We start from the raw sequence: 16270 nt of genomic DNA, 5'->3' as shown, positions 1-16270 counted from the left end.
ACTACTATGTAACACACTACCTGCTTCTTCCCAACTCCACTGGCAGCATTTACTAGTCTGTTCCTGGGGTAAAAGGACTGAGCAGCTGTGATTCAAAGCGGCTACTGTTGCTCAGAGACTGTAGGAGGAGGCACTTTCGACTAGATCCATCCTTCTTGGCACGGATTATGCCACATGGTTGACGACGGAGCACAGCCCAAATAACAAGTTACTTACCTTCGGTAACGCTTTTTCTGGTGGATACAATATCTGCCTGTGGATTCCTCACCTTGTGAATATCCCCCTGCGTCACGAACGTTCGTAAAATTCTTCTGTAGCACGCCGGTGTGGACGACATCACAGGAGCACGGCATCGCGTGCGACTCCGCTGACATCACCGACTCCATAATAGGCCTACGTCAGCGTGATGACATCAGTTCCGCCCTTTTTCCGTGTGCCTTCGAGGCACACGGACGGACTGACAACAATAGATATATATAAACAGTGTACACAGTACAAAATAATCAAGATAACACACATAGTGTGAATACGACATAACAAATCAAGTACAAAAACACACTTCTTTTGAAGAAAACATGTATACCTTGAAGCAATGCCATAACCCAGGTATAGAAGAGTGGACAACGGGGAGGCGAGTGGGCATGTGAGGAATCCACAGGCAGATATTGTATCCACCAGGAAAAAGCGTTACCGAAGGTAAGTAACTTGTTCTTCTGATGGATACATCTGCCAGTGGATTCCTCACCTTGTGAATAGAGACCCACAGCAGTCCCCACTCCCGGAAGAGGGTGCCCACTCCTCTATACCTGAAAATCCTGAAGGACAGAGCGCACAAAGTGGCTGTCCCTCCTCACTTCGGAATTCAAGCAATAATGCTTCGCGAAAGTGTGGAGGGAGGCCCAAGTTGCCGCTCTACAAATGTCCTCTACAGGTACACCCCTAGACAAAGCACATGTTGATGACTTTGCTCTAGTAGAGTGAGCTCTTATACCCTCTGGAGGCTCCTTACCCGCCAGGGAGTAGCAGATCTTGATGCATAGTATAATCCATCTTGAAAGTGTGCGCTTGTGCGCAGCTCTTCCTTTTCTGCAGCCAGCAAACTCAACAAAGAGCTGGTCATCCACTCGATAGTCTTTTGTCCTATCAAGATAAAAGCTCACCGCCCTCTTAGGGTCGAGGCGGTGAAGTCTCTCCTCCTCCTTGGAAGGGTGATCGGGAGGATAGAAGGTAGGGAGGGTAATGGACTGTCCTAGATGGAAGGGAGTTACCACCTTAGGCAGAAAAGCAGCCCTGATCCTAAGAACCATTCGTTCAGCATGAATGGTCAAGAATAGGGGCTTTGAACTTAGAGATTGAAGCTCACTTACCCTCCTTGCCGAGGTAATTGCAACCAGGAAGACCGTCTTAAAAGATAAAAGTCTCATGGGACACTTGGGCAAAGGTTCAAAAGGAGAACCCATCAGAAAAGTAAGCACAAGATTCGAGTCCCATTGAGGCATAATAAAGGGAGTAGGAGGAAATTTATTTGTAAGACCCTTTAGAAACCTTAGAACCACAGGAGATTTAAATAAAGACGGCTGATCCGGCAGGCAGAGAAAAGCCGACAAGGCCGAAAGATAACCTTTGACCATAGCCACAGCAACCCCTTGCTGAGCCAAAGTAAGTGCAAACTGAAGAATATCAGACAACCGAGCCCTCAAAGGGTCAATGGACTTCTACCCACACCAAGTAACAAATTTAGACCATCTGTAAAAATAGATAGATTTGGTGAAATCACGCCTGGCCGATAGAATGACATCCACCACGAGAAAAGGAATTCAGGTTGCCCCGTTCAATCTCCAGGCATGAAGGTGTAAGGTCTGGAGGTGGGGGTGTAGAACCTGCCCGTCCATCTGAGAGAGGAGATCTGCCCTGAGAGGGAGACAGAGCGTTGGGCACGAGGAAGGGTGGAGAAGATGTGTACTACACCCTTCTTGGCCAATCCGTGGCGATCAATATAATTTGGGCCCGGTCTTGGCGAATCTTTCTCAGAACCCGAGGAATCAAGGGTATGGGGGGAAATGCGTAAAGGAGTTGTGAGCCCCACCTCAACTGAAACGCGTCCCCCAATGATACCTGCATCGGAAACTGGAGACTGCAGATTGATGGGCAGTGAGCATTCTCTTGAGTGGCGAACAGGTCCACCTGAGGAGTTCCCCATGTCCGAAAGACGTGACGAACTACCTCTGGAAGAAGCCTCCTCTCTTGGTCGGCCGAGAACTGCTGACGGAGACTGTCTGCAGTCACGTTCAGAACTCCGGCCAGATGATTTGCCATCAGACAAATATGATGGTCCTGAACCCAGGACCAGAGACGCAGAGCCTCTCTGCAGAGACACTGCGACCCTACTCCTCCCTGCTTGTTGACATACCACATCGCGGTGGTGTAGTCCGTCAGGACTTGAACCGACCGACCGCGAAGGGAAGGGAGGAAGGCCTTGATCACTAGACATATCGCCCGCAACTCTAGAAGGTTGATGTGAAGCAACCTTTCCTCTGGAGACCAAAGGCCCTTGATCTCCAGATTCCCCAGATGAGCACCCCACCCTAGAGTGGATGCATATGTTATCACCTTGGCCACCGATGGAGGTAGGTGGAAGGGCTTTCCTTGAGATAGATTGCCCTCCACGCTCCACCAAGACAGATCCGCTGCAGTTTCTCTGGAGAGCCTGATCGACTCCCTGAGATCTCCGCTGTGTTGATACCACTGCCTGCGGAGGTACCACTGGAGTGCCCTCATGTGCCAGCGTGCATGGTTGACCAGCAGAATGCAGGAAGCCATCTCGCCGAGCAGACAAAGGACCTTCAGGACTGGAACGACCGCTCCAATGTGAAATAAAGGAATCATTTCCTGTATGTCGCGAATTCGTTGTGGAGAAGGAAATGCCCGACATACAGCTGTATCCAGTACCGCACCAATGAAGAGGTTGCGCTGAGAGAGCACCAGGTGAGATTTGGGTACATTTATCGAAAAACCCAACCTGTACAACAACTGAGTTGTGACTTGCAGATGATGGAGCACTTTCTCTGGAGATTACGCCTTGATTAGCCAATCGTCCAGATAAGGGAATACTGGAATCCCTGACCTTCTGAGATGTGCCGCCACCACAGCCATCACCTTGGTGATGACTCGAGGCGCAGTAGTAAGACCAAATGGAAGGACCGCAAACTGGTAATGCTGTGATCCCACTGTAAAACGGAGATACTTCCTGTGCGACTTCAGGATTGGGATATTGAAATATGCATTCTACAAGTTGATCGACACCATCCAGTCTTCTTCCAGCAGCGCTTGAAGAACCTGCGCAAGGGTGAGCATCTTGAACTTCTCCTGCTTCAGGTAAAGGTTCAGGATCCTGAGATCCAGGATTGGACGAAGTCTGCCATCCTTCTTGGGGATCAGGAAATACCGGGAGTAGCATCCCTGTCCCCTTTCCTGCTCCGGAACCACCTCTATCGCACCCTTTCTCAACAATGCCAGGACTTTCTCCTGCAGAAGAAGCAGGTGGTCCTCTGAGCAAAACCCTTGGCAAGGAGGGTAATTCGGAGGGAATTCCCGAAAGGGAAGTGCATTCCCATACTCCACGAGATTGAGAACCCAAAGGTCCGACGTGACCGATTCCCAATCCCGTAGAAAATAGGTAAGCCGACCCCCTACAGGGCCAGCATGATCCGGAATGGCGGATCTAGGGCTGCTTTGCTGTAGTAGGAGGGGGGTGGGTAGAGGAAGAGGAGGAGGAGACCCGAAGTCCGAGGACGAGCTCTTTGTCTGCCCCTGTATGATTTATACAACAGATTTTGTTGCTGCTGCTGTGATTGCTTGTAGGGACGAAAAGAAGATCTTCCAAAGCCCCTATACCTTTTGCCCACAGATCCTCTAGTTTGCAAACCCAACGACCTGGCTGTTGCCCTTCTGTCCTTGAACCTCTCCAACGCAGCATCAGCCTTTTTACCAAAAAGGCCTGAGACATCAAAGGGCAAATCCATTAAAGCAGCCTGAACATCTGCAGAGAACCCGGAAGTCTTTAACCAGGCAGCTCTTCTGGTGGCAATCGAAGAGCCCATGACTCTAGCAACTGAGTCAGCTGTGTCCATTTCGCTCTGTATGACCTGCTGAGCAGCAGCCTGCGTGTCAACAACCACCTCATTAAAAAAAATTCTGTCCTCTTCAGGAAGCTTAAGAGACAATTGCTTTACAGTATCCATCAAGGCATGGATATAAGGGCCCAGTAGGCAAGTGGCATTTGTAGATTTAAGGGCCATTCTGCCTGATGAAAATACTTTTTTTGCACATTGGTACTGCTTTTTGGAATCCTTATTACCAGATACCTGGGAAAAAGCACCTGCAGATCTTTTAGAGCAGGCAGCTTGTACCAATAAACTCTCTGGCAAGGGATGAGTGAAAAAAAATTCAGGGTCACCAGGAGCCACTCTATAACGCCTTCCAACGGCCTTAGATACCGCAGGAGCCGTAAGAGGCCTACTCCACACCTCCAAGATAGGATCCGTTAGAGCATCAGTAAAAGGAAGTATAGGCTCAATAACAGAGCATGGAGAATGGAGGACTTCAGTCAGAATGTTCGATTTATATTCAGCAGTGGGCAAAGTCAAATTCAGTAGATCCGCCGCCTTTTTAATAACTACATGGTAGGGAACCCCATCTTTAGAAGGAGCATCCGACACCGAGGCTAATTCCCAATCAGGAGACAGTTCTAGACCACTTGCTTCTCTTAAATCATCAAAATAATCTTCCGGATTCTGAAGCTCACCCTCTTCAAACTCAGCTTTCCTATGACTCTGCTCCTCCAAAAGGCGCTGGGCTTCACGCCTCGACCTCTCCTTCTGAAGACGTTGTCGGACCCGGAATCGACGCCGAAGGCGCCGGAGCCGGCGTCGAACTTGGAGCTGGAGCCGAACTTAGAGTTGGAAGATCTCGAGGTCGGTCCGGAGCCGGTGAAGCCGTAAACGGCGTCGATGACCTCGGCGGCGCCGGGAGATGCCAAGGTGGAGTCGGCGCCGGCATAAACGGCAAGAACGGCGCCGGAGCATAAGCTTGGGGAACCCCAAAATTATATGTCAACGGACCCATGGGATAAGCCGGTGCTCCAGAGGGGTACATGGCTCTCTCATAAACACCATACATGGCGTTTAAAAAATGCGAAGGGTCATGTCCTGGACCTGGAAAAGGAGGATACGAACCCACCGGCTGCTCCTTGTTCCTCGGGCTGGTGAACCGGAGTCGCCGAATCCTGAGGAACAAGAACCTCTTCCTCTTCACGTCCCGGAGACTGAGATGGAGTCGGGGATGGATTCGACACCGGAGCCGGTGAATGCTTCGGTGACTCCAATGGTAAGGCCACACCTTCAGGATTCTGTACCGGAGAGGGAGAAACCATGTCCTTACGATGGCGTCTACCAGACGACTTCGCTCTCAAATCCGACTCCTTTCCCGAATAGTGCCTTGATCCATGCTTCCCCTTCTTATGTTTTTTCTTCGATGACCTGGAAGCATGTCCCGAAGTCGACTTCGAAGCCGACCTCGAACGGGACCTCGATTTCGACTTCGAGCGCCTCGATCTCGAACTCTTCTTGGCCTCTTTACCTTTTAACTTGGCAAACAGGAGTTTAGCCTTACATTCACGAAAAGCCTTTGGATTCATTTTCAAACAGGATCGACAACCCTGGACGTCGTGATCTGAACTCAGGCACCATATGCATTCATCATGGGGATCTGTGATGGACATTATTTTTCTGCATTAACCACATGGCTTAAAACCAGTCTTCTTAGACGACATCACGACAGAAGACAGTGACACTGGAAAGATACAGAAATCCTACAATAGTAACAAAGTTACTATCAACGCAAAAGAAGATCCCTCGAAACCGTTAGCGCCAACGACGCGGAAAAAAGGTAACTGATGTCATCACGCCGACGTAGGCCTATTATGGAGTCGGTGACGTCAGCGGAGTCGCGCGCGATGCCGTGCTCCTGTGAAGTCGTCCATGCCGGCGTGCAACAGAAGAATTTTCCGAACGTTGCTGATGCACGGAGATATTCAGAAGGTGAGGAATCCACTGGCAGATGTATCCATCAGAAGGGAATGCTTATGAATTTGTACACAAGTTGTTCTGGGGCAGATAAAACTCACACTTTGCATGCCCGGTCCACTTTGACCTTACTCACTATGTCTCACCCTAAACTAAAAGTTAACAGTAACTCCCAACACATTCTAAACAGATCAACCAAATCACTTTGGTTCCAAGTCCCCGCTCCCCTGTCCCCTCTCCTTTTTAGGTCTCACCTTCTCCCCTTTAAAAAAAAATCACATGAGGCTTTTTGTTCACCTAGCGAAGCGCCCCTTCCCCAGAACGGACTCTACCATCACTGGATTTACAAATGTTAACACTATTTGCATTTGACATTACAATCATTTAATACATTTTTTACAAAACATATACAATATAAAAAACAATGTCATTTACAAGGCAATTTACTCAAAACAATGTCACTGCGAGACCTATTGCATTGGAAATGCTTGTTGGAGCTGCCCCAGGTTTACAGGATTTTGTAAATATGGGGCAGCATCAAAATCCATGGGCTTTGCGTGGGAACCCCAGGTATAGCCCATGGAACACCTCCTTGACGCAGAGTAAGGCAACGCAGTGACTTGCGCTGCTATGTCTTACTCCATTATCCATGCAAAGCCATGCAGGTTGACTTTGCACTGCCTCATAGGTATGGTTGAGATGCTTGCGCTACCAGAGCATCAAAAAAAGTGATGCTCGTGGGGTGCTAGCCTCTCATAAATAAGCTCAAAATATTATTTTTAAGTCTTTCACCATCAGGTATCTACATATATAATAATGGGCAGCGTAAATGATAAATAAATTTTTAAAAGTTATTTCTCAGTGGGAAATGCACTGTAGTACATTATGAAACATTTATTAGTTAATGCACTGTACAGGTATGTGTGTAACTAGAGAACCACAGAATTAAATCTTGATTGGTGCACTGGCGGATAGTGATGTGTATTTTTAGTGCTACGAAGTCACAGCCTGTGACAGAAAGCACTGCGAATATGTAAGTCAGTTTTTTATACTTGCATTACACACAGGGTAAGATGGAATGCTGCGAAACATGTAAATAGTTTTACGATAAAATGGTCTGTAAAGCAATTGTTTTTTTTTTATATAACTGACTCTTCAACACCTCATCAGGGGCACTAAGGGCTGTGTAAATGGAGTTAAAATTAAAAGCAAGAACTTTCTAGCCCAGTTTTTAACTCTTTGCACTTCCACTATAAAAAACACTAATCTTTGTCATCACAAAGAGCCAGATCTGCTCCCAAGCATCCTTTACACTTGCAGATTAACTGATAAGGCACATTTGCCTTTCATTCAGGCAAGCAGCTAATAACGGATCTAAATTAGCAGTCCCAGGATAGCTGTCTTTTTGCAGAGACAAGTGAAGCTGGGGAATCTGTGACCCCTTTCCCAGGACTCCACGACCCCACTGGGGGTCGCGTCCCACTGATTGAAGACCTCTGTTCTATAGGATGCAGTTGCCTGATTGGCTGTAGATTATACATTTGGTAATTTTTTTAAATGGTCTTAGTTAGACTATTAAATGTATGGCCTAGTGCTACTAATATCATTGCTTTGATATAATACCGTGGGACTCCCACTTCGACAACAGAAATGATTCATGTGAATCTATGAAACATCCAATATTGGAGAAAAGATACTTGTGATGTGAGCACACTGTGCTTCCCAAATTACAAATTATTGTTGATTACATTTATATAGACCAATTAATGATTGGGGGGCAGCATGGTTTACATATTATTACGCATTGCTATTGCAAGTTATGTTATCATAGATATTCCAAGATGGCGGCTGTGTTTTTGGATAGTGTGAGGACATAATGGGTATGTTCCTTTTCACTGTTGATGTTATGTATATTATTTACATCACTTTGTGACCGGTGAGAAAGGCTACAGACAAAATGTGTCGGGAGAAACCATATCTATCTAATTAAAACTTGCAAATTTACAGAAGTGTCCGATTGATTCCTTACGATATATAGGAGTGTGTGGATACATTTTGCGGGCGACCAGAGCCCATTTGAACAGCCAGGGACTTCCCCATGATTTTTGTGTTTTCATATATAAATATTTAAATCATATAAATATTTATATATGAATCACATGTACAAACTACTAAGCCTTTAGCCTCACAGTTTATAATGTAAACAAAGTCCCCTAAACGGCAATATTGAAACATCCTCCCCCCCATAATGGGGATCTTCATCTAAGACACAAAACAGATTCCGACTCTCAATGAAGATCTCACCACAGAGATGACAGCATGCTGTAGAAAACGTAGCCACAGAAGGATCGCTTAAGTTGCCAACAACAGAAATATGCACCAAAAACCCTTACTTTTCACCATATTCAGTCAAATGACGATGGTCACTGATTTTGACTGAGGTAAAAATGAGCATCTGTTTTGCAGGCACATGAATCTACCATTTTTGCAAGCGCAAATGGTGTGATTTGTAAAAATCGTCCGATTGCGCCCGCAAAAAGAGCTTCAGCAATGCATCAACCTGCCAGCTTCTCGCAATTTAAGAAATCGCTTATTATTGAGATTTCCTAAATTGCGCTTGTATTTAAGGAATTGCAATGCATGGTGGAATCGCAAAGTTAATTTTTCAAAGTTGTAGGTTACACACATACATGCCCTTGGGGCATGTGTGTGCGCAACATGCGTGCGCAGATCAATATCAGGGGTGCAACAGGGTGTCCTTTTGTCACCCTTGAAATTGCATGCGCAATTTGCGAGTACCTGTAGGCCCATAGGAATGAATGGTAAGGCATTCCTTAATTGCGACTCGCAATGTGCGAGTCGCAATTAAGGAATGTTTGGGAATCACTCATTTTATAGTGATTTCTATCTACATGCATAGGCTTTTGCAATTCCTTATTTGTAATTCCTTATTAATCGCAATTAAGGAATCGCAAAAGCCTACATTGATGCATGTGCCTGTTGGTGAATAGGAACAGTTTTTCAATAGCTTCAAGATATAAGCGTGGAGAATAACAGAATACATGCATGCATTCAATTTCAAATAGACATTTAAATAGATATTTTTGTATGCTCTCGGGTATTAATGAACAGTGGAATGAGGGCTACAATAGCACATGTTACTACTTGTGTAACAATATATCTGTAAGAGACATTAGTTAGTGATAGATTCCTTACCTTAGAATATCCCCAGGCGTCAGACTGGATCCGTAAAGTTTTGCTTAGCAGTACCCCTGCTCGTCAGTAGGTGGCGTCCTGCTGCTCCGCGTTCGTCACTGTCGTCGTCAGCACCGAGACAATGTCACGGAGGGTACTTAGGCGCCACCAATGCACGCTGACGTCAGTTCTGTACACGACTTTCAGCGCCGAAATGCAGCGCCATGCAAGATACTGACCATTGGTGCATAAAACTAGGGCCCTAAAAGGGGATGACCTTAACCTTAGTAATCAGTTCGCAGAACAGGGAGGATGGGTTGGGCGGTAAGGAATCTATCACTAACTAATGTCTCTTACAGATATATCGCTACACAAGAATTAACTTGTGCATCTGAAGGAGAGACATGTTAGTGATAGACTCCTTACCTTAGAATAGATACCCCAGCAATACCAACCCCGGTGGTGGGTCTGCGAACAAGATTACACCAGAAAGTCACGGAGCACAGAACGGCCAAAGAAGCCATCTGTCCGGACCTGACTGTCAAGCCAGTAGTGCTTGGTAAACGTGTGCAGCGAGGCCCACGTAGCTGCCTGACAAATGTCCTGCAAGGGAACACTGCGTTCCAAGGCAGTAGTGGCTGCAGTTGCCCTGGTCAAATGGGCATGCAGTACCACAGGAGGCTCCTTTTTGTCCAAGGAGTAACATGCTTTGATGCACAGAACGACCCACCGGGAGATGGTCCGTTTGTGCACAGCCCGACCTTTTTTGGTGCCCACGTAGCCAACAAAAAGCCGATCATCCAACCGGAACTGCTGTGTACGCTGCAGATAGAATGCGAGCTAACGTTTCAGGTCCAGACGGTGGAGCCTCTCCTCATCCCTTTAAGGATGCGGATGCGGAAAGAAGGTGGGCGAAGTGATGGTCTGCCCGATGTGGAAGGGCGTGACAACATTCAGCAGAAAAGAATGACCGGTTATTAAAACCACCTTGTCCGGATGAACTGAACTTAAAGGAGGTTTGGAAAAAAGTGCCTGGAGCTCACTCAGTCTTCTGGCAGAGGTGATAGCAACCAGGAAAGCCGTCTTTAGAGTGAGAAGACGTAAGGGACAGTTATGAAGGGGCTCGAAGGGAGCGCATATCAGAAAAGTCAAGACAAGATTTAAGTCCCACTGAGGTATAATGAAGGGTACGGGTGGAAACGTATGCGTAATGCCTTTAAGAAAACGGTTAACAACCGGGGACATAAAAGAGAAGGTGTATCTGGAAGCCGTAGAAAGGCAGAGATGGCTAAAAGATAATCTTTGATAGTGCCCAGAGCAGAGCCCTGCTGGGCCAAAGAGAGAAGGAAGGGAAGATCCTCAGAAAGAGGGGCAGAAAGGGAATCCACAGCCTTCGCTGTGCACCATGCCACAAATCTACCGTTTTGGTGGATGGACGTCTGGCTGCCAAAATGACATCACAGACTTCGGGGGGAAGATCGAAAGGTGTCAACTGTTGCCGCTCAACCTCCATGCATGGAGGTGGAGGCTGGACAGGTTCGGGTGGAGCACCGTCCCCTGCTGCTGTGACAGAAGATCCTCCCAAAGAGGCAGACGGATCGGGGGATCGATGCTCATACTGAGTAGCTCGGGATACCATACTCTTCGAGCCCAGTCCGGACCCACAAGAATCACTTTGGCCCGGTCGCGCCTGATCTTCTTCAGCACTCTGGGCAGAAGTGGTATAGGCGAAAAGGCGTACAATAGACCGCAGCTCCACTTGCGACGAAAAGTGTCTCCGAGCGAGTGTCGCCTTGGAAATTTCAATGCGCAGAACTGATGACACTAAGCGTTCTCGTAGATGGCGAATAGATCTAACCAAGGCTCTCCCCTCTGCAGAAAGATACCTTGCACCACGTCCGAGTTCAGACGCCATTCGTAATCCACCATGCACAGGCGGCTGAGTTCGTCCGCCCTGGCGTTCAGAGAACCAGCCAGGTGTTGAACCACCAAGGCAATGCCTTGATGTTCCAGCCATGTCCAAAGACGCAGAGCCTCCTGACATAGTGTCCACGGCCCCACTCCGCCCGGTTTGTTGCAATACCACATGGCGGTTGTGTTGTCAGTGAACACCTGCACTACACTTTCCCGGACAGAGGGAAGGAATGCTTTCAGTGCAAGCCGGTTAGCCTGAAGCTCCAGAAGGATGATATGGAGCCGGGACTCCCCTGGAGACCAGAGGCCTCTGATCTCCGCCTCTTCCATGTGGCCTGCCCATCCCAGGAGGGAAGTATCCGTCACCACTGTGTGCTGCAGTTGGGGAAGGGAGAGGGATCTGCCACTGACCCAATTGCAATTCGGGAGACACCAATGCAACTGTCATGCAGTGCCCTCCGAGATCTGGACGTGATAGGACAGGATGCCCTGATGCTGTGACCACTGGAACTTCAGGTCCCACTGCTAAGCCCGCATATGCCATCTGGCATGTGTCACCAGCAGGATGCAGGAGGTCATCAGGCCCAGAAGCCGGAGAGTCAGCCTAACAGAATCCCGGGATAGAGGCTGAAAGAGCGGAATCATAGCCTGAATATACCGGACCTGCTGCTCCCGGGGATAAACCCGAAACAGAGTTGAATCCAGAACCGCTCCGATGAAGGGGAGCTTCTGAGAGGGACTCAGGTGCGACTTCCACACATTGATGGAGAACACCAGCAAATGCAAGAGGTCGGCCGTAGTCTGGAGGTGGGTGACGACTGCCTGGGGTGAGCCCGCCTTCAACAGCCAGTCGTTGAGGTAGGCTGACATCCCTGACCTGCGCAGATGAGCTGCGACCACCGTCATCACCTTCATGAACACCCAAAGGGGACTGGTAAGGCCGAAGGGGAGCATGGCAAACTGAAAATGCACCTGGCCTACCGAGAACCTCAGGTAGCGCCGGTGGGTCGGCAGGACGGGGATGTGAAAATAAGCGTCCTGCAAGTCCAACGCTACCATCCAGGATCCAGGGCAGCCAGGACCTGAGCCAGAGTCAGCATCTTGAACTTCTCATTCCGGAGGAAGCTATTGACGTCCCAGAGGTCCAGGATGGGGAGCAGGCCCCCCTTGTCCTTCTTGGGGACTAGAAAGTAGTGGGAATAACAACCACTCCCTACTTCCTGACCGTAACGCACTCAATGGCCCCCTTGGCCAGGAGGGCCGTGACTTCCTGACGGAGAAGAGCCAAATGATCCCCCGACATGCGGTGGTACAGAGGTGGCATGGTCGGAGGGGAGGAAATAAAGGGGAGTGCGTAATCTTGGCAGATTATCTGCAGCACCCACTTCTCCGATGTAATTTCGCGCCAGTGGTGGAAGTGGTGGCGGACCCTGCCACCCACTGGCGTGGGGTGCTTCCTGAAGCTCGGATTAGGAAGGCTTAGAGGCGGAAGCAGCGGGGTGGAGATGGACTGACCCGCGCGCTGGTTACGAGACCCGCCCCTGCGGAATCCACGGCCGCGCTGAGGCTGGTTCTGCACAGGCTTGCTGGAGCGTGCTTGGGTGCCCCTGCCCTGGCCACAAAAGGAACAAAACCCAGGCGTGGCAGAGTTCTTTGTGGAAAGACCCAAACAGTTGGTAGTGGCACAAGAGTCTTTAAAGCGCTCCAAGGCATTGTCGGCCTTATCGCCAAAGAGGCGGGAGCCATCAAAGGGCATGTCTATGAGCGAGCCCTGGACATCGGGCAAGAACCCAGTGGAACGCAACCAGGCGTGGTGCCGCAATGCCACAGTCGTGGAAATTGCACTGCCCAACGAATCAGCGGTGTCTAAACCACACCTGATGGCAAACTTCGCTGCATCCTTACCCGCCGCAATCGCTTGGGAAAGGACAGCCTGGACCACCTCAGAACACTGAGGCAAGACCTGAGCTACAGAATCTCACACTGCGTGGGAGTAACAGCCTAATAAGCAGGCGGTATTAACCGACCGCAGCCCCAAGATGGCTGAGGAGAACATCCTCTTGCCAAATTGGTCTAGCCTTTAGAGTCCTTATCCGATAGAGCCGTGGGAAAGGCACTCTGCGACATCGAGGCCTGAATGACCAGGCTCTCAGGCGTGGGGTGAGTGGTCAAGAAGGCGGGATCACCAGGCGCCGGGCGATCACGCCTAGGGACTTTTTTTATCCACCTGCGCCCTCGTGGCCAGTCGCAACCAATTGCCCATGAGGACTTCGGTGAGGGCCTCATTGAAAGGGAGCAGCGGCTCCGATGCAGACACCGTCTGGAGCACCTCCGTAAGGAAGTTGGTTTTAAGGGTCACCATAGGGAGGTCGAGATTGAGAGCCTCCGCAGCACCACGGTGTAGGAAGCACCCTCCTCCATAGTAGGTGGAGGAGAGGCAAACACCGGGTCAGAAGACACATCAAGTTTGCCTGCATCTTCAAGTTCGTCCACCCAATCTTGTTCGGCTCACACTGCCGGGCAAGTGGGTCCTCGGACCCTTCCCAGTCCTCGTCCGGCTCCGGTGTAGAGGGAGCCGGTCGCGGCGGCAGGGCCGGAGCCGAAGAAGGGACAAGCAGTGTTGAAAACGGCTGCATCCCAATTCGGATCCCAGGCTGGAACAAAATGGTCCGGGAACCGGGGCATGGGGGGGATAAACGGCACCCAGTGTGGTGCCTGTGCCGGTGCGGAGCCGCCGGGCCAACAGGATCTGGACACGGGACCGTGGGGCCCGAAGGCGCACCAGCGGAAGCCCTGGGCCTAAAAAGGCGGGCCATGGCAGCAAGAAACTCTTGCATCTGTTCGGGAGTCGCCGACGGAACCGGGTATAGCGGGTAGGCCGCGGGACTCCTCGGCTCCAGAGGAACTGGAATGCCGGACCTCCAGCAAATTCCGGCGCCGCTCCCGCAAGGCCTTCAAGGCCATGGCTGGACAGTTTCGACGATAACAGGAGTCATGATCGGTCTCCAGGCAGTAGAGGCACACATCGTGGGGGTGCGCCACCGACATGTTATGGTGGCACGACCAACCAGACTTAAATCCGGGCATCCCCACGTGCACGAGGATAGAAAAGGAGGAGACAAAAAGTCTCAAAAGAGTACGTGCCCAATCCGGATCTGCGCTTTCGGTGTGGAAAAAGAAAGAACTTGCGTCAGCGCTCATGGGTGGCGCCTAAGTACCCTTCGTGAATTTGTCTCGGCGTTGACGACGCCAGTGACGGGCGTGGAGCCACAGGACGCCACCTACTGACGCGCAGGGGTACTGCTACGCAAAACTTTCCGGATCCAGTCTGACGCCTGGGGATATTCTAAGGTAAGGAATCTATCACTAAAGTGTCTCTTTCAGATACATAAGTATACACCGTTAAGTCATCTTGTAGTACAGAATTTGTTTCTTTTTCCCAGAGCGGTCCCTTACTATCCGGTTGCACAAAAACATCACATGGGTGTCAATTTAAAGCGACTTACTGTTTAAAGCAACAACTGCAGTAGCTACAGGCCAGGAAATCTCATTGGGGTGGTTGACCAGATAGAAAGCTTGCAAACTGTACACAAATGGAACCCACACCAAGTCGCCAAATGCCAGCATGAAACCAAATCCATCATGAACAATATCCATAGTAGTCAAAATTGCTTCCTAAAACAGTGAAAGATTAGTTTAATAAAGGAGAAAGATTAGTAAAGAAACTTATGAAGCAATTAGATAATCCATTAATATATTTATCACTTTTAATGCTACTTTCATTCTTTGCCTACAGGTGAAATACGGAAGGAGCTTGTTATTTGCATGTACCTATAGTTCTTTAGCATTTATATAGTTCATACTTTCACATGCTTTAGTCAGTCCGAAAATCCCAGATAAATACTACTAAAATGTTCCTAGGCCTACACAGTGTTTGGTTGGTAGTACATTCACTTCACTGAATACCACCCAAACTTTCAGATTTTCAAAGCATATGATTGAAAGAGAGCAACTAGTGAACATTCGCCCAGGGAGGGAGGAGAATCGATTGTGACAAGTACTTACTTTCAGTAACAATACTTCTGGTGGATACATAATCCTCCCACAAACATCCCTACAGGCGCTACATTAGTTGGGAATTTCTTCCTCAGCAATAGCTCTCCAGCGTCACCATGTAGTAACATGAAGTTTCATCCATGACTCCATTCACAAGATTTGATGACACTGGGGTATATTAGGCGCCAAATGGCGCACTGGACTCAACAACTGGTATTTTTCCTGCTCCCCATTAAAGGCATGAGGAAAAGAACCGAGACAACACAGGCAGCGACAATAACAGCATTTAACATGCTTACATTCCTTGAGATCCTATTATGCACATCACCATATCACTGGAGAGGAGAGATCATGGTGAGAAATCTGCAAGAAGATAAAACCATTAAAGATATTACTGTTAGATACATAATCTTCCTACAAATTCCTCACCTTATGAATGAGGCCCAAGAAAACTCTATGGGAGGTGAGACTGAATAGTGGTCCAGAAGACAACTGGTATTCACAGACCCCCGAGCCAGGCTTTTGGGTGACAAATCCATTTTCCAAATATATCTATTCCTTTTGCTTCACGATCAGGTAGAGTAGTGGGAAAAGCTCTGAAATTCATTTTGTTGGTAGTCAACTGTACCACAAGGATCTTTGGCATTGGGTGCTGAGCAAGAAAGGCTAGGTCCCCAGCTGCAGGACAATGGTGCCGTGCAACCAGCCTGTTAACTGGCGGGGCCCAACAAGGTTTTGACAAAATGACTTCAAGAGTACCTGTAAGAGGGGCATGGCCAAGATGGCGGTGTCGTAAGATGCGTCTTTCCATCTCTGCCACACCGAGGCCTCCCCGCTGCCCCGTTAAAGGCTTACCTGAGCAGAGCACATTACCGGCGGGGCACGGGGGGGGCTGGACCCCAGGCAGAGTGAGTGCGACCCCAACAGCTTTCCTGGGGTAAAGAAAGGAGAGGTTGACCTGGGTCCGGTACAGGAAAACGTGGTACCCTGCCCGGACACGCCTAGTGCGGCCGAGTCTTGAG

The 16270-nt window shown here is 49.1% G+C and overlaps 1 protein-coding gene across 2 annotated transcripts in view; it reads right to left on the bottom strand.

The window, feature by feature from the left end:
* Positions 1–16270, bottom strand: part of LBR (lamin B receptor) — a 704650-nt gene that overhangs the window by 82381 nt on the left and 605999 nt on the right. For both annotated transcript variants that reach the window (XM_086926155.1, XM_086926154.1), the window contains one exon: positions 14699–14867. In XM_086926155.1, the coding sequence (XP_086782281.1) occupies positions 14699–14867 (169 nt within the window). The remainder of the gene's footprint in view (positions 1–14698; positions 14868–16270) is intronic.

Source organism: Lissotriton vulgaris, chromosome 6 (assembly GCF_964263255.1).
Source record: "Lissotriton vulgaris chromosome 6, aLisVul1.2, whole genome shotgun sequence".
NCBI lineage: Eukaryota > Metazoa > Chordata > Amphibia > Caudata > Salamandridae > Lissotriton > Lissotriton vulgaris.
The sequence above is the reverse complement of the archived record's forward strand: the minus strand, read 5'-3'. Positions and strand labels throughout refer to the sequence as shown.